This window comes from Salvelinus fontinalis, chromosome 3 (genome assembly GCF_029448725.1).
Source record: "Salvelinus fontinalis isolate EN_2023a chromosome 3, ASM2944872v1, whole genome shotgun sequence".
In the NCBI taxonomy this organism is placed as follows: domain Eukaryota; kingdom Metazoa; phylum Chordata; class Actinopteri; order Salmoniformes; family Salmonidae; genus Salvelinus; species Salvelinus fontinalis.
In genome coordinates this window covers 26254987-26279324 of record NC_074667.1, presented here as the reverse complement: position 1 = coordinate 26279324, position 24338 = coordinate 26254987, and the positions used below count along the sequence as shown (strand labels likewise).

The 24338-nt window shown below is 42.3% G+C and overlaps 2 protein-coding genes across 2 annotated transcripts; one reads left to right on the top strand and one right to left on the bottom strand.

Moving 5' to 3' along the window:
* The first annotated feature begins 2451 nt into the window (after positions 1-2451).
* On the top strand, positions 2452-16914 carry aqp7 (aquaporin 7). Its single transcript, XM_055910417.1, has 6 exons — positions 2452-2882; positions 6229-6355; positions 6487-6624; positions 6862-6980; positions 12785-13002; positions 15073-16914. Exons 1-6 carry the CDS (start codon positions 2757-2759, stop codon positions 15269-15271), a joined length of 927 nt encoding a protein of 308 aa, XP_055766392.1. The 5' UTR covers positions 2452-2756; the 3' UTR covers positions 15272-16914.
* tpgs2 (tubulin polyglutamylase complex subunit 2) lies at positions 15772-24106 on the bottom strand. Its single transcript, XM_055910428.1, has 7 exons — positions 23914-24106; positions 23647-23726; positions 20647-20734; positions 20400-20537; positions 20060-20173; positions 19678-19841; positions 15772-16387 (listed from the first exon to the last, which is right to left on the bottom strand). The coding sequence occupies exons 1-7, from the start codon at positions 23987-23989 to the stop codon at positions 16169-16171; spliced, it is 879 nt and encodes a 292-aa protein (XP_055766403.1). The 5' UTR covers positions 23990-24106; the 3' UTR covers positions 15772-16168.
* Between the last annotated feature and the right edge of the window lie 232 nt (positions 24107-24338).

The following is a 24338-nucleotide window of genomic DNA, read 5'->3' as shown; positions in this document are numbered from 1 at the left end:
CACACACATACACACACACACACACAACAGTTAGAACAGGCCTATACTACCACACACACACACACACACTTATTTAGTTTCTTTAACAATCTTAAGCCCAATGCCTAGGCTTAAAGAAGGATATTTTAGTACACAAGCATTAGTAAGGTTTAACAGAAAATGCCCTCACAGGCCCCTGGGCACATGCCCTGCATTCCCAGTCGGTATTCAGCCATGATTACTACACGTTTAGAGAGCTGGCTAGATTAACTTTACAATCTAATTTTTTTTAGCTGACATGGCTAATTGAGTGACTGTCAGTGACTGACACAACAAGAGAAAAAACTGCTGAGGCTCAACAACATTTCTAAATTGTAGTAAATTGAGACCTTGTCTTCCCCCGACTGGGGTTGTTAATCCGGTGCTGAGTCTAGTTGTATAATTCAAGTTTTCAAGACTACCATTGTCCCTGTTCCCAAGAGCTCCAATGTAACCTGCTTTTAAATTACTATCGTCCCATAGTACTCACATCTGTAATCATGAAGTGCTTTTAAAGGCTGGTCATGTCACAAATCAATACTGATGGGTTCTCACTTCTAAACTTGAAAATAGGTAATATCCTTATTCATGTTACTGAGGGTGTCACGTTCCTGACCTTATTTCCTTTGTTTAGCCTTGTTTAGTTGGTCAGGACGTGAGCTGGGTGGGCATTCTATGTTATGTGTTTCTATGTTGGGTTCATTGTATTAGCCTGATATGGTTCTCAATCAGGGGCAGGTGTTTTACGTTTCCTCTGATTGAGAACCATATTAAGGTAGGCTGTTCTCACTATTTGTTTGTGGGTGATTGTTGCTGTGTCTGTGTTTGTTCGCCACACGGTACTGTTTCGTTCGTTCGTGTGTTCATGTTTTATATGTTCTCAAGTTCAGGTCTATTCACGTCGTTTATTGTTTTGTAGTTTGTTCAAGTGTTTTTTCGTCTTCGTTTAATAAACGATAGTATGTATTCAAACCACGCTGCGCTTTGGTCCGATCCTTGCTCCTCCTCAGACGAGGAGGAAGACGAACGTTACAGAGGGAGAGTGGGGAATGTAGAATGTTTACATTCTGTCAGAAAATGTTATTGTTAGATATCAGGGAGCCTATGGAAAGGAGAAGGGCCACAGTCTGGTACAAGTCAACAGGACAGTCGTGAGTTGGGGAGGAGTGAGAAATTTGGGCCGAGGTCGGGTCAGATGTAGTGAGGAAGAACAGATATCACTAAAGTTCTGTCTAGCAACAGAGGTGTATTGGCTGTTCAGACGTGTAAGGAGGAGACTCAGCATAGGAGGAAGTGTTAAATACCAGTGCTTGTGTGAACATGTCTTTGTCTGTTCAGCTGTCTGACCCTTTGGGTGAATAAACTTGTTTTGAGCTTTTCATAGTTGTCTGTCAGTTTTTACCCTGTTACTTAGAACCTAACAATACCATCATCCCAGACACCCTAGACCCACTCCAATTCACATACCACCCCAACAGATCCACAGATGACACAATCTCAATTGCACTTCACACTGCTCTCTCCCACCTGAGAGGAATAGCTATGTGAGAATGCTGTTCAATGACTACAGCTCAGCGTTGAACACCATAGCCCACTCCAAGCTCATCACCAAGTTTGGGACCCTTGGACTGAACACTTCCCTCTGCAACAGGATCCTGGAGTTCCTGACGGGCCACCCCCAGGTGGTGAGAGTAGGCAACAACACATTCCGCACGCTAACCCTCAACACAGTGGTCCCTCAGGAGTGTGTGCTTAGTCCCCTCCTGTACTCTCTGTTCACCCACGACTGCGTGGCCACGCATGACCTCAACACCATCATCAAGTTTGCTGATGACAACGGTGGTAGGCCTGATCACCGACGGCTATGAGACAGCCTACAGGAAGGAGGTCAGAGACCTGGCAAGTGGTACCGGAGCATCGAGTCTCGACCCAACAGGATTCGTGACAGCATCTATCCACAAGACGGCTAAATAGTTCATCAAAACGGCTACCCAGACTATCTGCACTGACCCTATGCACACTCATAAGACTCCACCCACACACTCACCACACTGACACTCTCACACACACACACACACACACATTCTTTCACACTCATCAAAAATGCTGCTACTACTCTGTTCCTTTTTTACTCTTGTTATTATCTATACCATGCCTTCACGTACATATCTACCTCATTGATCTGGTACTGGTACTCCCTGTACATAGCTTAATTGTTGTGTATTTTCATTCCTCTTTTAAATATATATTTTTTTACTCTGCATCGTTGGGATAGGGTTCCTAAGTTAACATACAGTATTACGGTAAAATCTACAGCTGTTGTATTCAGCACATTTGATTAGGAACATTTCTCTGTGACAAGCCACATTGTTTTTCTACCCCTCCCCCTTAAGCATACACCCCTCCCAGACATATGTCCATTGTAGGGTATGTGTGTGACTGTGTGTGTGTGTGTGTCTGTGCGTGGAGGAAAGAGGGTGTGTGAGATTAGGAAGGTGGGAGAGGAGAGGAGGCCATAAAATACGAGCCAAAAGGAAGCGAGAGAAAGGAAGTGGGAAGAGAAAGAGAAAGAGAAACAAACAAGGCTGTGTGTCGATTGCGATTTTGAAAGTCGTAGCCCAAATTCTTCCGGATAACTTGACAACCTACAAAGGACTGTAAACTTGAGTGTGACTCTGTGGAAATAAGGGAAAAACAAGCAGCGGGTATACAAGACAGACAGAAGAAGAAAAGACTCAATGCATGCGATGGAGCAGGGGAGCGTTCAAGAGCATGGAAGAAGTAGAAAACTGTCCAAGATCTGGGTGATAAATGAACATGTTCGAGTGGGACTCGCAGAAACCCTCAGCACCTATGTCATGATGGTAAGAGAAAGATAGAGAGAGAAAGAGAGAGAGAAAGGGTTCGAGGACACCATCAACCTCTCACTTCTTAAGGGCAAGGCCAGACTGGCCCGTAAGATTTGATCCGTATCCGTGATTTCCAATGCTTTCTCAATGGGAGTCATACGTTGATGACCGTCAACGTATTTTCACGGACAAAAAGTTCAGATGAGTTGAACTTTTGATGGGCCGACGGATACGTAACCATCCGCTTAGCCAATTAGAAAAGAGGAGGTGTTTTACATCACTTACATCACACACTTCACACAAGCAAGGAGAAAAATGTATCCGTTCTAATTTGGTGTCCGTATCCACGCGTCAGTCTGGCCTCACCCTGACTCCCTTGGTTATTTGCATTTTACATTTGCATGTAATATGTTTTGGTTGTTGCATATTTCCAGAAAGACAAGGATTATAAATGAATAAATAAAATGTTGTATTTAAAGGTATTTAGTATTACTAGTTTATTACTACTATTATTACTACAAGTGTGTAAATTCATTGATAGATTTCCACTCAACTGTGATTCTGCTTAGAAATATTCATACACATTGCATGATGCAATACGCTCCCCATGTAGATGCTTATCATGTGGCATTGGTTGTCACTGTCATGCGCTTGACCCTGTGATAACACGGCTGGCCAGTTGGCGGCATGCACTCTCTCTCTCTCACACACACACATGCACACGCGCACACACACAGTCCCAGACACGTGGTATTGGGTCCCTTGCGAAAGCAGTCAATAGTCTCATAGCCGGGGTCTGCTGCCTGTTTGTCACATGCCTGACAACGAATCCTATTCTTAGAGCTTAGGACACAGACAGAAGACACACACGTGGTAGTTGTGTGATGTTGTCTTTACTACTATACAGTAATTATATAAGGAGCTTTCCCTTTCCTTTGTGACTTACCTACACTAAAAAATAGGACGATGCTGTTGTTAATCTTAAGTGCTTTTACTGAATGGAATGTTCGAAAATGACACTGTTAAATTTGTCAGAAATCAAATAACAAATTTGACAGATCAATGTGATTTTTTAATTGATTAAAAGGTTCTAAAACGCTTTCAACACCTCATGCGCTTGCACATTGAATAGCATTGGGGGAAATGTAGCGGAAGCAGCCGTTCAGAAGAGTTGGAGGCGTGGCTTATTGGGGTTGTGGCTTTCAGTTGGTTCTTTTTGCACACCCGTGAGAGTGAATGTCATTCCATGTAAATCTGGTCTTTGTAGTCGTTTTTTCACCAATAGCATCAGTAACCATACTAGCATAATTATATTTGATACAAAAGATCCTGATATGGTTTCTATGTTACTGTACACAATGCTTGGTTATGATATTGTGGCTACTAAATGTGGAAACATTATTTTGAACCAACTTAATATCTTGATTTACAGGGAATTATTTAATTGCTTGTAACCCAATTGTTGAAATTGTTATAGGTAATTCCAAATTAAAAAGTGAACTTGGAACAAGATGAAAAAATGTGTTGTATTTACATGAAATATTCATTTATATTAGTTATATATTAGGTTTATGAGTGTTCAAATAAATAGTTTGCAACTTGAAATATAGGTTTGGTAATAATCAAATTCAACAGTTGACATTGAATCATATATTTGGTTTCAAAAACGAATTTACTAGTAACCAGTTAAAATATTTTTGGGGGGGTTGATCCAAAAGAGTAGCCTTGGGGCATACGTGTGGGTTGGAAGTAAGTCATCACCTTAGTGACCTACATAGATACAATATTCATACAATAATCACATCCCCCTAAGGCCTAAACTGATTATATTCTTATAACTAATTAGGTACATCACTCAAAATGAGTTGACAGGTTTCAAGGATAAGACGTGATAATTACCTTAAACGTCTTAAAGAGCAACTGAGGGCAATGAACAACTTCTCTAGTAGAAAATGGCCTATAGAGCAGTGCTATTATTCCGATGTTTTTTGTTCTAGTGTCAAAATTGCCTACAAAGTGCAAATAGGATAATTATGGTCATAAAGTCAGTCTCATCCAAAACGGAGATTTGTAAGATAATTAGGAGGGGAAAGTATGTCACGGAATCAAGGGTACCATAACAGTTTTCCTTGGGTTGGGTTTATTTCAATCCTGCCCACACTCCCACAGCTAATCATAAATTTGGAGCGCAGCTGCACACGACCCCATCGTAATGCTCATGGTCAATTTGGTTTGACGTTCGATATCCCTATGAGGGCTAGTTAGGGACAATCAGTAAATTACACAATGTACATTGGACAGTCATTTTAAATGTAAATAGCTCCAAATTCCAGTGACTTAAAAACCTCAAACAACTATTATTTGTAGAAATTCAGATACAAATACAGCTCAAAGATGAGCAACATTAACATATTGTCACATTTACATTGTATAATTTTGCATTTTTCAAACACCTGAAAAAAGAAAAATCTGGATAAAAGGTGAAAGGAATGTGAGTCTTATTGAGTACATTAAGTAATTGTACACTTTCCTAAATTCTAGCAACTTTGCCAGCAGCCTGCCAGCTAAGATACCGTAATTAGACAAGCTACTCTAAGTTGATTGGTAGCCTGAAATGACTTAGTAGCTAGCTATGAGGTTGGGAGATTGGGAATATCTAGCTGGCTAACTAAAACCAACTCCATAAAATGGCTAGGTGTCTTGTATAACATAAAAATACTTTTTTTTTAGTTTTATTTATTCATCAAGAAGGAATCAATAGGAATCAACATACCTCCTGTGACTCCTGCCGATCATCGGCAGCTAAAATCAAATCAAATGCTGTGTCTTTGCTCCATGGTGGCCTTGGAAGGAAACACTTATTAGGGAGAATGGGGATACTCTTTGCCTGGTCCAGTCAGTGTGCCCCTCCACAAAATACCGCTGACAGATATTTTTTTATAAATAATTATGTTTAAGTTTAATAAGTAATTTAACATCAGAAAATTTTTTAACTGGACAAATCTGAGGGGGAATGTGCTCTTGTGCCCCCTATTGACATGACACCTCTGCAAGAGACACTCACATCAAAGACGCATCCAAGACCCAAATCTAGTTCTCATTCACATTTCCTAATGAGGGAATTGAAACTTGTGACAAAGCTTGTTGGAAGATTTATGAAGTGACATGTTTTTACTTTAACAGTAATCCTTTGTTTAATTGAGTTAGTGAATCCAAATGCACCAGAAGGAATACGTTATGTAGACCCACAAAACACGCTTGGATGTATTCAGCTGTAATAAATGATTGTAATCAATTCTCCCACTGCCTCTCTGGATGTCTGTTTTTGACGGGTTGTGTTTATGTTGTGTTTATATTCAAGGTGTTTGGCTTGGGCTCTGTGGCACAGGTCGTGACTGGACGGGGTGTATTCGGAGAGTACCTTAGTGTCAACCTGGGCTTCGGCCTGGGCGTGGCTATGGGAGTGCATATTGGCGGGAGGGTCTCAGGTACATAACACAACACCACTCCTTTTGTCATGGGTAATGGTTTAAATTGTTTTCATGTATGGTGCCTCTTATACAGCACATTTAAGTGCAAAATAAAAATACTTCTCTCTCTCTCTTCCTCTACCTCCTAGGGGCCCATATGAACGCAGCAGTATCATTCTCCATGTGTCTCTTTGGTCGTTTGGGTTGGAGGATGCTTCCAGTCTATATCCTCAGTCAGCTGATAGGCTCCTTCTTGGCTGCTGGGACCATATATTCCCTTTACTATGGTAAAAACATAATGACAACATTTGGGAAATCATACAGCCAGTACAAGGAAGCACTTGTGTGCATTAAACATCACTATGAGGGCCGGAAATGTTTGTTTCAATAATATTGTTTGAGATACATGTACATTTCCCAACCTTAACACTTGAAATCCTACAGATAGTAGTAGTGTGTTGGTTGAATATGGTTATGAGGCGCTGTGCAATGCTGTGAAACTTGCTGTGTCACTGTATTTCCAGATGCCATATACCACTACTGTGGAGGGAATCTGACTGTGTCTGGCCCTAAGGCTACAGCTGGGATCTTTGCTACCTACCCAGCAACCTACCTCTCACTTCATGCTGGATTCTTAGACCAGGTAAGCATCAAACGGGTAATTCAACCCCGTTTTACTCCATAAAGACACCTGTTGAATTGGTTTGTCAAGCCAGTTTACCCTGATCTATATTTTACTCTGGACGTTCATCTACCACTGACGGAGGACAACTCAAGCTATCTCCTCTTTTCTCACCGTGTGTGTGTGTGTGTGTGTGTGTGTGTGTGTGTGTGTGTGTGTGTGTGTGTGTGTGTGTGTGTGTGTGTGTGTGTGTGTGTGTGTGTGTGTGTGTGTGTGTGTGTTAATTGTGTGTAGTCCAGATATTAAGCACATAGGGGGGAATTCAGACCCAAGTTTTGTGCACGTAAATGGAACTTCATTTCCTTTTTATGCACTTTTCTCTCAATGCGTAGTCTGACCTTGAACTTAAGCTTGGGGAAATGCATGTGCCAGCCAGCTATACGTTTGGGGTGGAGATCACGGAAATTGAGGTGTGGTAGAGGTGTGTCTACAGATATCTGTATTCTGACCTCGACTTAATTCGCTCAGAATTCCACCACTTTTGCGCTTGAGGAAACCACGAATAAGGTCGAGCGAACCTGTTCGTTCCAAGTGGAAACTCATGCTTCATTTTTTTTCAGATAGAAATAACACCTTTCTAAATGCACTGTAATTTATAAATTGATAAGAGCAATTGATAAGAGCTAGGTAAATGAGCCATCTGTTTGGAGAAGAGGGTTAAAAAAGAGAAGACTTTTCCTTCAGATCGCTGGAGAATGTGAAACCAGTCATAGAAGCAAACTAAAAGCATGACAAGAATTTCTGCCCTTTTCCCACAGTGAAGTACAACATGCTGTGACCTTATGCATCATTTTAATTGTATGGCCTTTTAACTTCCAGTTATGAAACTTGGAGATGCAAGCCAAATGGGTAGGCTACTGCAGCCTGGAGCATGTGATGATGATGCACAATGACAGTCACACCAAATTTAACCTTTGGGCACTCTCGAATGTTTGAATTATATGTCTCAACTTTCTCTGGTTCCTTCTATTTCTATCATGTTCTCAAATGTCAGTAATAACCACACATATTGAACTGCCAATTTAATGTTAGTTTCCTTCATTTCATTACATCACTCAATTGAAATGCTGTCTACCCCTGCCCCGTCCTGTCTGTACCGAGGTTGACAGGGATGAGGTTATGGACAGTCTCCCCCCGGATATACGGTTTGACGACCTAGCATTAGGGGAAGATGACTTGATCATAGATGAGGATGAAGACGACATCCTTCGTCTCCTCCGTGATGGAGAAGAAGAGGGGGAGGAGGACGCCCTGGCTCCCAGACCCACACAAGGAAGAGATGTCCCCTCTCCTACCCTGGGGTACGGGCTCGTGGATGTGTGGAAACGGGCTTGAGCCAAGCTCAAGATTAGGACTCTGAACGTCACCACTCTACTGATGGCATATCAGGGTGAGCTATTGGAAGAGATGGGCAACCTCCTGAACAAGAACGAGCCCAACCCATTGCTCTGGGAAGAGATCTGTGTCGCCTCAGACCTCAACCTCCGTGCCTCCAGGGGTGCTATCCAAGGCTGTGGGCGTGTCATTAGCCTTGCAGTGGTGGAGGATAGAGCCCTGTGGCTGAACCTGTCCAGCCTCACGGAGAAGGAGACGGCAGACTTCCTGGATGCTCCTATTGAGCCAAAGGAACTGTTTGGCCCTAATGACTGCAACTGTACAGAGCAGAAGGAGAAGCTTCCAACTTCTGCCTGCCCCGCCAACCCGGGTCCCACCCCGGTCCAACCTCCACAGCCATGAGCCAGCGTGCCTACTCAGCAGGAAGAGGCCAGTACTCCTCCGCCAGGGGCACCAGGCCCAGCAGACTGCTAGCCCACAAGTAAGTGTTCAGACTAGAGGCAGACGAAACTGGGGGCAGACGTTCCTACGCAGCAGCCGCTTTGAGGTCACACCCCAAAGGTTCCCCTGAGGGGGAGACCGTCCTAGGGGTCCTTCCACAGTGGCAAAGGGGAGCAGAGCACGGCTCATATAGTGTCCGGCCCTTCACCCTCTCGGGCTAAAGACTTTTCACCTGACGCAAATTGCAAGAGGGGCATGTCTATTTTGTCAGAACACTTTCCCCCTTGCTGCAACACATTGTTTTGTGTCTAGACACAGGGAAGATGGAGACAGCCCACTTTCCCCCACAGTGCCCTTCATACTGTAGCTCTCCACTCGACACCCTTGTTTGATCTGTCAGAGGCCGGAAAACAAGGTTTCAGTTGCCATGAACACTGCCCCGTTCCGGGTTCATTCACTGCCTTTCAATAAAGGTACTACTGTTGCACTTAAGCGTTTCGCAAATCAAATCAAATCAAATTTTATTGGTCACATACACATGGTTAGCAGATGTTAATGCGAGTGTAGCGAAATGCTTGTGCTTCTAGTTCCGACCATGCAGTAATATCTAACAAGTAATCTAACAATTTCACAACAACTACTTTTACACACAAGTGTAAAGGAATGAATAAGAATATGTACAATACATATAAATATATGGATGGGCGATGGCCGAACGACATAGGCAAGATGCAGTAGATAGTACAGTATATACATATGAGATGAGTAATGTAGGGTATGTAAACATTATATAAAGTGGCATTGTTTAATAATGTGACAAGTGATACATTTCTTACATCCAATTTTTTTTTTTTTAAGTGGCTATAGATTTGAGTCAGTATGTTGGCAGCAGCCACTCAATGTTAGTGATGGCGGTTTTACAGTCTGATGGCCTTGAGATAGAAGCTGTTTTTCAGTCTCTCGGTCCCAGCTTTGATGCACCTGTACTGACCTCGCCTTCTGGATGATAACGGGGTGAACAGGCAGTGGCTCGGGTGGATATTGTACTTGATGATCTTTTTGGCCTTCCTGTGACATCGGGTGGTGTAGGTATCCTGGAGGGCAGGTAGTTTGCCCCTGGTGATGCGTTGTGCAGACCTCACTACCCTCTGGAGAGCCTTACGGTTGTGGGCGGAGCAGTTGCCGTACCAGACGGTGATACAGCCCGACAGGATGTTCTCGATTGTGCATCTGTAAAAGTTTGTGAGTGTTTTTGGTGACAAGCCAAATTTCTTCAGCCTCCTGAGGTTGAAGAGGCGCTGTTGCCCCTTCTTCACCACGCTGTCTGTGTGGGTGGACCATTTCAGTTTGTTCGTGATGTGTACGCCGAGGAACTTAAAACTTTCCACCTTCTCCACTACTGTCCCGTCGATGTGGATAGGGGGGTGCTCCCTCTGCTGTTTCCTGAAGTCCACGATCATCTCTTTTGTTTTGTTGACGTGGAGTGTGACGTTGAGTACTGAAACATGGCCGGATGATGACGCTATGCATGTAGTACTCAATGGATTCTCCATGCAGCGGCAGGATCGTACCGCGCCTTCGGAGAAGTCGAAAGGAGGTGGAGTGTGTTTTTTCAGATATAACAACTGGTGTGCTGCTTCAAGTGTGAAGGAAATCTCGAACTTTTGTTCACCTGATATAGAATACCTAATGGTAAGCTGCAAACCCTGTCTTCTAGCAGGAGAGTTATCATCCCTAATTATCACGGCTGTCTACATCCCGCCCTAAGCCAACACAACTCTGGCATTCAACAAACTGTATGGGGCCATAAACAAACAAGAGATCGCTCACACAGAGGCAGCGTTTCTGGTGGGGGGAGATTTTAACTGATGGAGACTTAAAACCGTCCTACCTCACTTCTGCCAACAAAACTCTAGACCACTTTTATTCTACCCACAGAAATGCATACAACGCCCTCCCTTGTACCACCTTTGGCAAATCTGACCATGACTCAATTCTCCTGCTTCCTGTTTACAAGCAAACGCTCAAACAGGACGTACCAGTGATGCGCTCACTACGGAAGTGGTCAGATGAAGCAGACGCGAGGTTACAAGACTGTTTTGCGAGTACAGACTGGGAAATCCATGGATTACAGGCAATATCCACACTGGGCTAAAGGCTAGAGCTATCACTTACAAGGAACAGGACACGGACATGGAAGCAATCAAGAAATCCTGCTACGAACTCTGACAAGACATCAAAAATGCAAAAGGACAATATAGGAGGAAGGTGGAAACCTATTATACCGGCGCTGTCTCTCGTCGTATGTGGCAGCGCTTGCAAACGATAACTGATTACAAAAGTAAACCCAGCCATGAGTTGTCCAGCGATACAGAACTCCCAGACGAGCTAAATGCCTTTTATGCTCGCTTCGAGGAATATAACATTGGGCTTTGCGTGAAAGCTCCTGTTTTTCCAGATGGCTATGTGATCCCTCTCTCTGTGGCCGATGTGAACAAAATGTGGATTGATCGTGGCCTGTAGGATAAAGAGGGGAGAGCACATCTACATCGACGGGGCAGTTGTGGAGCGGGTAGAGAGCTTCAAGTTCCTTGACGTCCACATTACTAAGGACCTAACATGATCCACACACCCGCAAAGTCGTGAAGAGGGCACAGCAGCTTCTCTTTACCCAAAAGGAGGCTTAAAAGATTCTACAGCTTCTTCAGATTCTTTTGAATCCTCAAAAGCTTCTACAGCTGCACCATTGAGTGTATCTTGACTGGCTGCATCACCGCTTGGTATGGCAAATGCACCGCCCGTGACTACAAAGCACATGTGACAAACATTTTGATTTGATAACACAACTTCAGTAAGATAACAATAGCATACAAGGAGTGTTACTATGACTTCGGCAGGGCATGGTTGGATGAACCAAGTCCGGGAGGAACATTTTAAAGGCCTGCCTCTTTTCGAGGAAATGTTGCCGTTTGCAAGCAAATTTTCTGCAATTCCACACATGTTGCCATGAGGCAGAAAGAAAACTTTGCAGTTATAAAGTTTAAATTACAATGCATTTTATGTTTTAAAAAAAAGTATATAATAATAATAATAATGTTTGGCCTATGTTTCCCAGAGTTAAGAACATAAATTGTATTTTGAATAATATTACATTGTATTGTATTACACCATCTAAACTTGTTCCACTGATCTTTGGACAAAATGAGTTTAGTAATATTCATTTGAAAAATTAAATATGTATAAAAACAGTTATTACTTTTATTTTAAGATCTGGTCACGGACCCCCTGCAGTAGCCTATCTCGTCCACAGATACCACTTTGAGAACCCCTGCATTAGGTAACCTTAAGTTCCATGGTCAGTGCGGGCAATGGGCCAGGGTATACTACTGTACACTATTCTCCCTATTATAATTATATGTTCACTATTAATCAAAACAGTTGCTTTTTTCCCTAATTTTTCCATGAAGTAGCCTACCTACGGTTCATGAAAACTTCCCTAAACATACTGTAAAATATCAGTGTTTTGAAATCTAGACATGGGTTCTGAACAGAGACAAATATGCATGTTTTGATGGCTATCTTTCATTGATATCCATTCTGAAAGCATTTTTCATAGGCTGCATTGTAATGTTGTGCCTATCAAATTCAAGTTAAAAGGTACACATTATTTAGAGGGATTGCTTAAGATGAACAGAAAAACATATTGAAGAAAAACTCTGATCAAATTGGTCGACCCAGTAGGTGTGTTTTTGTTGGATTGAATTAAATGTATTCAGTGCGTGCAAGAGAGCCACACCTGCAAACCATGTTATGCTCATGCATATGATAAGTCTGAATACCAAATACTGAGAAGTGCTTAAATCAGAATGAAAAAAGGCATACATTTCCTAAGTCTGATTTGATCCCATAGTGTCAATCATGGTTGTTTAACTCTCTCACAGACAGTAGACATATCAACCTAATGCCCGCTTTCTCGCTGTGTGTACCAGGTGATCGGCACGGCCATGTTGTTGCTGTGCCTGATGGCTCTGTCTGACCAAAGGAACCAGCCTGCTCCATCGGGGGGTGAGCCCATCGCTGTGGGCCTGTTGGTACTGCTCATAGGAGTCTCTCTGGGGAGCAACAGCGGATACGCAATCAACCCTAGCCGTGACCTGGGACCTCGAATCTTCACCGCTATAGCAGGCTGGGGGCCAGAGGTGTTCCGGTAAGACTGGAGGGGAGTAAGACTTGGTGGTGGTCAATTCAGGTTTCAGTTTTGGTTCAGTTAATTAGTTAATTGATATTCAATTTGTGGATTCAAAAGTGAATTGGCCATTTTCAGAACTGAGTGGATTGAAAAGTGAATTGACCCCAACCTTGCCTGCTAGTCTTGGAAGGGCTTTTTATCTTAGTGTCTTCAGAAAGTATTCACACCTAAATAAGTTCAGGAGTAAAGATGTGCTTAACAAGTCACAAACATTAATACATTGCATGGACTCACTGTGCGCAATAATAGTGTTTAACAGGATTTTTGAATGACTACCTCATGTCTTTACCCCACACATACAATTATCTGTAAGGTCCCTCAGTTGAGCAGTGAATTTCAAACACATATTCAACCACAAAGACCAAGGAGGTTTTCCGATGCCTCGCAAAGAAGGGCACCTATTGGTAGATGCGTTAAAAAAAAGGCTGTGATAAGAGAAAACTGAGGAGGAAACAACAACATTGTAGTTATACCACAATACTAACCTAATTGATAGCATGAAAAGGAAGCCTGTACAGAATAAAATATTCCAAAACTAGCATCCTGTTGCATAAAGGCACTAAAGTAATACTGCAAAAAAAAAATGGCAAAAAAAGATAATTCTATAATAATATTAATTAATTGGCAAAGCAATTCACTTTTTGGCCTGAATACAAAGTGTTATGTTTGGTACAAATCCAATACAACACATTACTGAGTACCATATTTTCAAGCATAGTGGGGGTTGCGTCATGTTATGGGTATGCTTGTAATCGTTAAAGACTGGGAAGTTTCTCAGGATACAAAAGAAACGGAATGGAGCTACTGTAAGCACAGGCAAAATCCCAGAGGAAAACCTGGTTCAGTCTGCTTTCCACCTGACAGTAGGAAATTAATTCACCTATAACCTAAAACACAAGGCCAAATCTACACTGGCGTTGCTTACCAAGAAGACCGTGAATGTTCCTGAGGGGCAGTTACAGTTTTGACTTAAATCTACTTGAAAATCTATACCAAGACCTGAAAATGATTCTCTAGCAATGAACAACAACCAATTTGACAAAGCTTGAAGAAGTTTGAAAATAATTATAGGCAAATATTTTACAATCCAGGTGTACAAAGCTCTTAAAGACTTACCCAGAAAGACTCACAGCCACATTTATATTTGATAGGTTGAATGCTATCTAATCAAGATATGTGTTTGATTTATCATACATTTTTTTAACCAATGTTAGAAAAAAAGCAGGGGTGTGAGAATACTTTCTTAAGGTAGTGTATATCAACAAACTGGCAGGACTGAGATTGCCTTGGTGTTTTAGATTAGCAACATTCACAAGTTTTGCCTTCAGAGTTTAAACTCAGCCAGGTGTTGATGGCGGTGTTGGTAGAATGTTCAGTGGTTCAGGGGTCAATTACAGGACAGTAGAGGTACTTTGGAGTAGACAGTCTGGTTTCCCATGCCAATCTGCATTATTTCCTCTGTCCTAGCCAGTCACTTCTTTTTGATGTTTCTTTGTACTGTTCTGTCCTCTTGTTCCTACCATAACAGGAAAAGAGCTGTGCCCATTTGTTGTGGCATCTGATTTGATCTCACCCTATTATGGCATCTAATTGGATCTCACTGGCCAGTTACGTTCCAATTTTGGTAGCAACAAAAAATAAGTCCCTCTCATAATATGGTTCAAATGATTTTGGGGTTATTCGAAATTGCAACTGACATGACACATTTTGGGTAAATTGTGACTGACTGATCTACAAATATAAATGTGTTATTTATGATAATTTGTACAGTCAGTCAGTCTACGGTCACCTTCAATATCAGCTGAAATGTCAAACAAGCCCACTGTGATAATCAGGAAAACTTGTCAATTAGGAATTCTGATAGGCCTTGAAATGACAAAAGATTGAATTCAGATCAAGGGCTGCCAAATAATACAACATATAATTAAATAGGACAAAACTCCAAAGCTATTTTTGTTCGTATTTGACTGACTTTGACCACTGTAACCAATCTCCACACTGTTGTCTCTCTTTCTCTCTGTTGTGCAGGGCAGGTAACGGCTGGTGGTGGGTACCTGTACTTGCCCCCATGGTGGGAGGAGTCACAGGGGCTTCCATCTACAAGGTCTTTGTGGAACTGCACCACCCCTCCCCCTGTGAACACAGGAGGGAAATAGAGGACGAGGCAGAGGAGGAAGCTGCCCCTCTGGATATGCAGAAATACCTCAGCCCAGAGGTGTGTGTGTGAGGCACCCCTGCTATGTGTGCACACACTTGCTACACCCAAAGTAACTAAAGAAGGATCCAATGGAACAGAAACATTGGAGAACAATTGGGGATGTAGTTCTGAGAGGACACTGATTGGACTGGTTATTCTCTCGACGGTCCAAGTCCAAGTGACAGGCAGTCCAGAATGAATTGTGAAAGTGAAACAACTGTGAAACAGCATGAATTCAGTTTGGCTTCCAGGCGAAGGATGAATGAGACCACCTCTAACAGAAGTCAAAGCTGCATATAGAAGTTGCCTGTAGGTACAAGTCTAGGATCAGCTTACTGTAGCTTACCCCTCAACCAATAGAACTATGGAGCCTTGAAACTGATGGCAAAATGCGAGAGACTATGTCAAGAATGTAATTGGCGCTCATTACTCGTATCGGTTTCAAAGCACAATGCAGCACATCTGAGGACACTGGAGGAAATCTGGACTCATTAAAATGGCCATCGACAATAACACAGGTTTAGCCGAAACGATTCTCATCTGCCTTTAATAGGAAATACATACAGCCATAGACACAAAAGGGAAATAAATAGGATCAACAGGATGGCCCAAGGCTTCACAGGGAATAGCAGCATTGCTAGAAAAAACATGTCAGGCACACACACACTCACTCTCAGTAGAAGAAGCATTTATAGTGGTATAATACATAGCTAACGTTTCCCTGCCATTACTTACTCGAGAAGCCAAGCGCTGTAGCCCCATTAGCTAGCACATAGAACGTTAGCTTCAATATTCTGAATGGTAGCATAGCAGCCAAATATGTTGCTTCCGGGCCCTTTTCACCCCACTCAAGAAACAAATGCAGGGGAAACACTGCCATAGCCCATTGAATATGTATTTATTTTGGTGGGGGAGGGTGAAGTTTCCTTATCGCCTGCCCCCACTATGCCTCCCCGAGCTCCCTTGCCCCTTGGTAGTGCCCCCCACCCCTCCCTGGGCCGACTGTTTCTTCTTCGGGGCGGGCAGCTTTGCTTTGCCCCGGAAGGCTTTGCTGGGGTCCAACTTGTTGACAGGCGGCTCTCCGGCGAGGTCGGCCAAACTGGGCTCACAGTGGAAACTCAGGGGCTGGTAGAGAGACGCCCACTGCTGTTGGGGAGAGAGATGACACAAGCACAATGGGTAAAGTAACTAACCAAACAAAAACTCATGGCATTATTTCCTACTGTTAAGCTGTACTTATTTAGGTTTGCGTGCTGAGAGAAATCTCTTTCATGAGACGGACTTGTCTTAAACATATATATAACAAACCTTATTGTTAAGTTTACTAATCAAAAAGTATAGCTACACGTTTCTAAGTTGCTTACTACGGTATAACTCATTTTAGGATACACTTAAATGACTAAAATACTAATATTTTTTTGTGAGGCCTAGTCAAGGCATGTAAGGCCGACTGTGCAATGAAACAAATGCACTTAATGACCCTCCATAGGGTCAGAGCTTGGGGGTCAACGTACAACATACCTCAGTCACACTTTCGTTCTAGGCCCTGTTTTAGCTGATGTGGCCGGAAAGTGATGATACATAGCCTAACTGGGGTATGTTATGTTTGACATGACTACATATTGTACATTGAAAGAAACAATAAAATCTATGTTTACCTCGTATGTAATGGATCACCTTTTTGGCTGTGCTGATTTAGTTTTTTTACTTACATACATGGTAGTAGGCCTATAATACATGTAATTGTAACACATCTACAATGATATCTACATGCAATACATAAGAACAATGGTCACTATTTGAAGTGCTCTTAGACACCCAAAGTATTCTCTTAAATGTTGTCCCAATTCCAACAAAATCCCATAACCCCAGCCTCGCTCCTTCTAGGGCAGTCCTTCTCAAATAGTGGGGCGCGCCCCCCTGGGGGGGCTCGGAGCGATGCCAGGGGGGCGCGTGTGACCCTGGGGAACATGCTTTTTTTGCCGCAGGGAGCAGGGTTTTTTTGCACCGAACAAGAGCACAAGGCACAGAGCAGGAGATATGAAGTGCAGATAACAAACCCTTAAGAGACACCATAGAAAAATATTTAACAGGGATGAAAAGAAAGGCGGAGAGAGACGGAGATAATGAGACAAACGTAAGTCTCCCGAAAGCTAAGACGAGGAAATATGACGACGCGTATGTAGCGCTTGGCTTCACTGTGACTACGGTGGGAGACGAGGAAAGACCGGTAAGTTTACTGTGTCTAAAAATGTTGGCAGCGGACAGCATGAAGCCAAATAAATTAAGGCGTCACTTAAAGACATTTCACGCTGATAAGCCGCTTGAGTTTTTTCAGCGAAAACGTGCCGAATATTGCCAACAATCGTCCCCCTTTGTGAATGCTACTTCAGTAAACCAGCGAGCACTGTTAGCATCATATAAGGTGGCGTACCAAATTGCTCAGTGCAACAACAAAAAAACACTCCATAGCAGAGGAGCTGATACTGCCTGCAGCATTAGACATGGTCTCTGTCATGCTGGATGACGCAAGTGCTGCAAAAATAAAAACTATCCCTCTGTCCAATGACACTGTCGCCAGACGTATAAATGACATTGCTAACGATCTTAAAGAACAGCTGATAGATAAACTCAAAGACAAACGTTTTGCCTTACAGTTCGATGAAGCAACTGACAGCAACAAAGACTGTTTGTTTATTGCTTATGTACGTTTTGACATGACAAACTACCTGTGTGAGGATCTACTTTTTTGTAAATATGTCAGAGACAGAGCCACAGCTGAAGAGCTATTCAAAATGCTGGACTGCTTCCTGACTGAGAATGGGCTAAAGTGGGAGAACTGCATTGGTGTTTGCAGTTAAGGTGCACAGACCATGGCAGGGATAGAAAAGGACTTTGGGCACTCATCAAGAAGGCCTCACCTAATGCTGAGTGGACACACTGTGTTATACACAGAGAAGCACTGGCATCAAGGCACCTTTCCTCTGAATTAAGTGAGGTTATGACTGACATTGTAGGTGTAGTCAATTTTATAAAGACCAGACCACTAAAAACAAGAGTCTTCTCTGCTATCTGTGAGGAGATGGGAGCTGAACATCAAGCTGTGCTGTTTCACAGTGAAGCAAGGTGGCTGTCACGAGGAAAAGTCTTGTCCCGAGTTTGAGCTCAGAGAGCAGATAAGAATGTTTTCGGAGCAGGAGCACAAGTATGACCTCGCAGAAACATTTAGTGATGAGAACTTCCTGGCAAAACCTGAGTGACATATTTGGAAAGCTAAATGAACTAAATCTACAGCTTCAAGGGAAAGATAAACACCTCCCTCAGGTCACAGACAAGATCAGCTCTTTCACTCGAAAGCTTGCAATGTGGGGCAGGCCACTTGATGAAGGAAATACTGATTCATTCGAGAACCTGCATGAATTTGTTGACACTACTGACTATGATGCCACCTCAGTGATTCCATATATTAAGGAACATATTTCATCACTGATGGGATTCTTTAAAAAGTACTTCCCTGAAAACAGTTCCCAATATGACTGGGTGAGATCCTTTCAATGCACCGGCTCCAACTGGTTTCAGCTCTGCAGAGGAGGACCAGTTCATTGATATGACGTCTGACTCCACATTGAGACTGAGGTTCACAGCCAGAATTCACTCAGTGTCTGTGATGAGTGTAGAGAGGCAGTATCCACTCTTAGGGCAGAGGGCCATGGGCATTCTTCTTCCTTTTGCAACATCTTATCTTTGTGAGACTGGCTTCTCTGCTGTTGCTGCACTGAAGACCAAGTACAGGTCCTAGCTAAACATTGAGCAGGAGCTGAGAGTTGCAGTATCATGCTTCAAACCCCGCTTCGAAAAGCTGTGCTCTGCAAAACGTGCTCATTGTAGCCATTAATCCTGACTTCCTCATTTAGATTTCTTTTTTTTTTAAATCAGCAGAAATTGTTTTATTCATTTTTGTTTTATAGGTCAAAGTGTTTCATATATTGTGCTCCTGAGTTAATGTTGCTGATCAATTTGAATGTATTATTATTTATTGATTATATTTTATTTTATTTTTCAGTATCAAATGGTCAAAAAATGTTTACAGTTTAAATAAGGGTTGATTTTTTTTTTTTTTAATTTCAGGCAAATTGATTTAAGTCTTAAGTCTTAAATTTAAGTATTTTCTGTTACAGACTAAAAAACAATGTTAATAAAGTTATTCTTTGTTGTAAGTTGATCTATATTTCTTTCGTTTTTCTTTTTTTGTTTTCTTTAATGTTAATAAGGATACGATGTTATGCAGAGGTGTACTTATAATAATTTCATAGACAAATTATACTATTTACAGTCGCGGCGGAGAGTTGGGGGGCGCGAAATGTTTACTTCTTCCTAGTGGGGGTGTAACAGAAAATAATTGAGAAGCACTGTTCTAGGGGGTGACGGTGTATTACCTTGGCCTGGGGACTGGGGCCGTAGGGGGTGAAGGCGTTCTGCCACTCTGGCAGGCCTAAGTTGGTGATCATCAGGCGGTAGTAGGCAGTGAAGCTGGGCGTTAGGTAGTGCCAGTACAGAGAGCGATCCAGGAACCACACCTCACACTTCTGGGCCACCACACCTGGAACCAAACAGCCATGGGACAGAGAGCAAGGGGGATGAAATAATTATGGGCACATTCCCATGAATATTAACCAGTCAAAATCCATTTAGCTTTTTACCTTTCATAAAGTGTGGTGTAAAATATGGCAAATGGAAATTGTCTTCCTCTCTTATTCTTTCATTATATTTTACACACACATTGCATGTGGCATATCACATGGGTAAATGGGAAAGTACCTTTTGTGCAGTCTTTGTAGACCAGGCAGACTTTGCCATTCCCACTGCAGGGGTCCAGCTCAAAGATACGGCTCCTGGAATCAAAATGGGGCTCCGCCGGCCCACACTCTGACTCTGAGGGAAACAGAATGTGTGAATTGTCTGTGTGTCCTACTATGTTAATTAGATAGTCCTATCTATACATGACGTAGCAATTTATGGAACATTTGCTTCCATGCCCCGTATTCTACAATATGTCCAACATTTCGACAAGGAACCCATAGCTAGAAGATTCAGTATACAATAACATTGGAGGCTGAAACTAAAGAATCCACTAAGTAGCTGAATGAGGTGGTGTCACCTTCAACTTGTTCTTCGTCCCAGTCCAGGTCAGCCAGTGAGGGTGCGTTGGGGAGGGAGAACACTGACGATGACTGGCAAAGAGGACGCAGGTTGGCCACACCGTTGAGCACCATGCATCCTAAAGGCACAGACTCATCTGGTACAATATAGAAAAGAGTGTCACAGAGAGAAGAACAGGTAGTGTTCAGTTGTCTGTTCTTCTTTGGATGTTTGGAGCTGAATGTGTCACTGTCAGGGTTACCTACTCTCGAGTTTGGCACTCCAGGTAAGGGTGAAACCATCCGTTGTGAGATAAAAGTCTCGGAGGTCCTCGGGCAGAACACAGGTATTTTTCTGTAAACCGCACAAACAATGACAACACAGAAGGGTAAATTCAATCACTTTTTCACAGCACCCCTATTGATTTGAACAAAACTTTCCATACATATTTTCCCATTGTAGAAGTGATCAAAACGTGACTATTTGGAACTGAATCAAGAGATAAATGTGCTCAAATTTGACCCATTTTGCATACCCTACCATGAGACATCCATGTCTCATCACTGGAAAATATAAATGGTTGAGATTTATATAATTTAAGGGCTTACAAAACAGCGTTGTCAAATTATTTTAGAATTTCGTAAGAAAAAAAGTTTTACATTTTTTTAAAGTATTTTTTTTAAATTGCATATGTTTTAGCTTCAGTCTGGTCTTTGGCAGTTTAGCAACTTTTCAACAACTTATTACTTTTTATCTACTTTGCAACTACTTGGCATGTTAGCTAACCCTTCTCCTAGCTCTAACCCTAAACCTTCCCCTAACCCTTTTTGCTAACCCTAACCCTTTAACCTAACTCCTAAACTTAATCTTAATGCTAACCGCTAACCTAGGTAATGTTAGCCAGCTAGCTATCGTTAGCCACCTAGCTAGAATTTGTAACATATACGTTTGGCAAAGTCATAATATATAGTGCATTTGGAAATTCGTAACATAATACGAAACATGGCCCATCAAATCACTGTTTCATGTCTGTCAGCAGCAACTGTGATTAAACACTACACTCTTAAAAGTCATGTTGAATAGGGGACAAAGTTAAATAACTTTACTAGGTAGGCCTACGTTGGTTGGAGAAAAGTACATTAGGTCTGCTTACCGCTATGTTTAACCAAAAGTTTCTACCGATAGCCTAATGTTTACTTTGCAAGCTATCGGCAAATGCCCCCTTCTGCTGCTTGACAGGCATAGCCCACAAAAGATGGAAAATTAAACCTAAATCACCCATACTTGTCAAGTATAGTTCACTTTTATATCACTCAAATATCCAAATAATAGTGACCAATATTGAGAAATGACTAAATCAATTGGTGTTTACTGATCATGAAGAGCATGTTGTTCTGGCCGATATGCTCTTCAAGAGGTGACCAAATAAACTGAACAAAAATATAATATGCAACATGTGGTGTTGGTTTCATGAACTGAAATAAAAGATCCCAGAATTGTTCCACATAAACAAAAATATTATTTCGCTAACATTTTTAGCACAAATTTGTTTACATCCCTGTTAGTGAGTATTTCTCCTTTGCCAAGATAATCCATCCACCTGACAAGTGTGGCATATCAAGAAGCTGATTAAACAGCATGATCCTTACAAAGGTGCACCTTGTGCTGGGGACAATAAAATGCAATACCACAGATGTCTCAAGTTGATGGAACGTGCAATTGGCATGCTAACTGCAGGAATGTCCACCAGAGCTGTTGCCAGAGAACTGAATGTTCATTTCTTTACCATAAGCCACCTCCAACATTGTTTTAGAGAATTTGGCAGTACGTCCATTCGGCCTCACAACCGCAGACCACGTGTAACCATGCAAGCCCAGGACCTACACATCCGGCTTCTTCACCTGTGGGATCGTCTGAGACCACCCACCCGGACAGCTTATGAAACTGTGTGTTTGCACAACCAAAGAATTTCTGCACAAACTGTCGGAAACAGTCTCAGGGAAGCTTATATGTGCTCGTCGTCCTCACCAGGGTCTTGACCCAACTGCAGTCCTTTTTGTATCCCACGTTGACTGGTTCGTACCTATAACATTCTCCATTCAGGCTGCATAGGCTTCAATTTCCTCCTCAACTTTATTTAATGGCGAGAAGGCCGAAAATGCGTACTTTCCTTATGAAACACCATTTTCCACCACCATGCTATAGTGGCTAAATGCTAATCCCGGATATTGTGTATCACGTTTAGCCAATCCGGTTGAAAACTATCAGACCATGAGTTCTGCCTCTTTTAGGTCAGCCTTATTAGCATCTCATTTTGGTAGGGTGACCTGATTTGTCTAATTATGAACAATATCTTTGCCCAAACAGATTGTGAACCCAACTGATTCTAGGGGGGGATACATTGAAAGATCATTTGGGTTGGATGTAGAGGCAGATTTGAACTATTGTATTATCTGTTTAATTGATTTGGTCAGAACACGGACTTGGGGTGGAGCCAATGACATTCACAATCGAAATCTCACTCCAGGCTACAGTATGTTCAAAAGTTGGCAGGCCTGCTGCTGCAACTTGATTGCCTGCAAATGATAGACAACATCCGGGATTAGCATTTAGCCAGTATAGCATGGTGGTGGAAAATGGTGTTCCATATGGAAAGTATGCATATTTTCCTATTATTTTCCACATTCTCACCATTACATAGAATTAAAGGGATTTTGGCAATGAGGCAATTTATTTACTTCCCCAGAGTCAGATGAAATTGTGGATACCTTTATATGCCTATGTCCAGTATGAAGGCATTCGTCAGAGGTAGTTTGGCAAATACTAACTAGCATTAGCCATAGACCTCCATGCATTGCGCTATCTCATTGGTATAATTCCAAAGTATCCATCTAAGGAGGCAATCAAAGCCTATGCAGCCTGAATGGATAATGTTTTAGGTACATACCGGTCCACGAGGGATACTAATGTTTTGCAGGCTGCATACAATGCATTTGAAATGACAACTCAATATCGTCATCTGCCGGCCTTTGGGCTGGGTCCATTAAGTCACTTTCTGACCACTTCTTCCATGGGCAAATATGTATGGAAAGTTCTGTTGCTGTCAAAAAGTGATGCTATCAAAAAATGATTGAATTCAAATGGATTTACACAGAATTCCCTCCCAAACCGGGATAAGAACCTCTCTCCCTCCACTTGTCCTACACTGACATGATGGAGAGAAGGAGCCATTTTAGTATTGAAATGCAGCCAGCCTGTGTTTTTACCTGTTCCCATGACAGCAGGCATCGCTTCTCTGCAGGCTCCCTCTCTACAAAACGCACGTCCATCACCCCGGGCATACTCTCTGTGACACCAAAATATTATACAGCAGAAAGACAATTAATGTGAGCCACAACTGTAATGCAATGAAGGAAAAAAGAAATCCTAACAGGACGTCCCAAACAGGCTTCTAGCGAGCAAGCTAGCCTAGCAGCAACAACAACAGGTTTGCTAAATCAAACGCTAGCAAGCCAGCGAAAATGAATGCTTACCAAGTACTCTGGTAATGCCGAGTGTCAGCCTTTCAGCGACCCCTTTACATGTTAAACCTTCCTTTGTCTCCTCCATTTCAATATTTAGAAATCACAGCAGAGAAATATTAATACAATCCATCTAACAGTTCATTTTCTGGAGGAGTCGCAGATTATCTTCTTCTCTGAGATTTTATGGTGCACCACAACTATTGTTGTATTGCCGCCCCCAACTGGACGGGGTGAAGAAAAAAAGTACATTCATTATGGAGAAGAAAAAAACATGAATCCACACATACACTATTACAACAACAAAAAGCATAAAAACATCTAATTCATTCCGTTATTAAAAAACTCCATAGCTCCCTACACATGCTCTTGGGCCTGCGAGGGTTGGACTGCACGAGACAGAACTTGATTGTAGCTCCCCTCAGTGATCATAGATG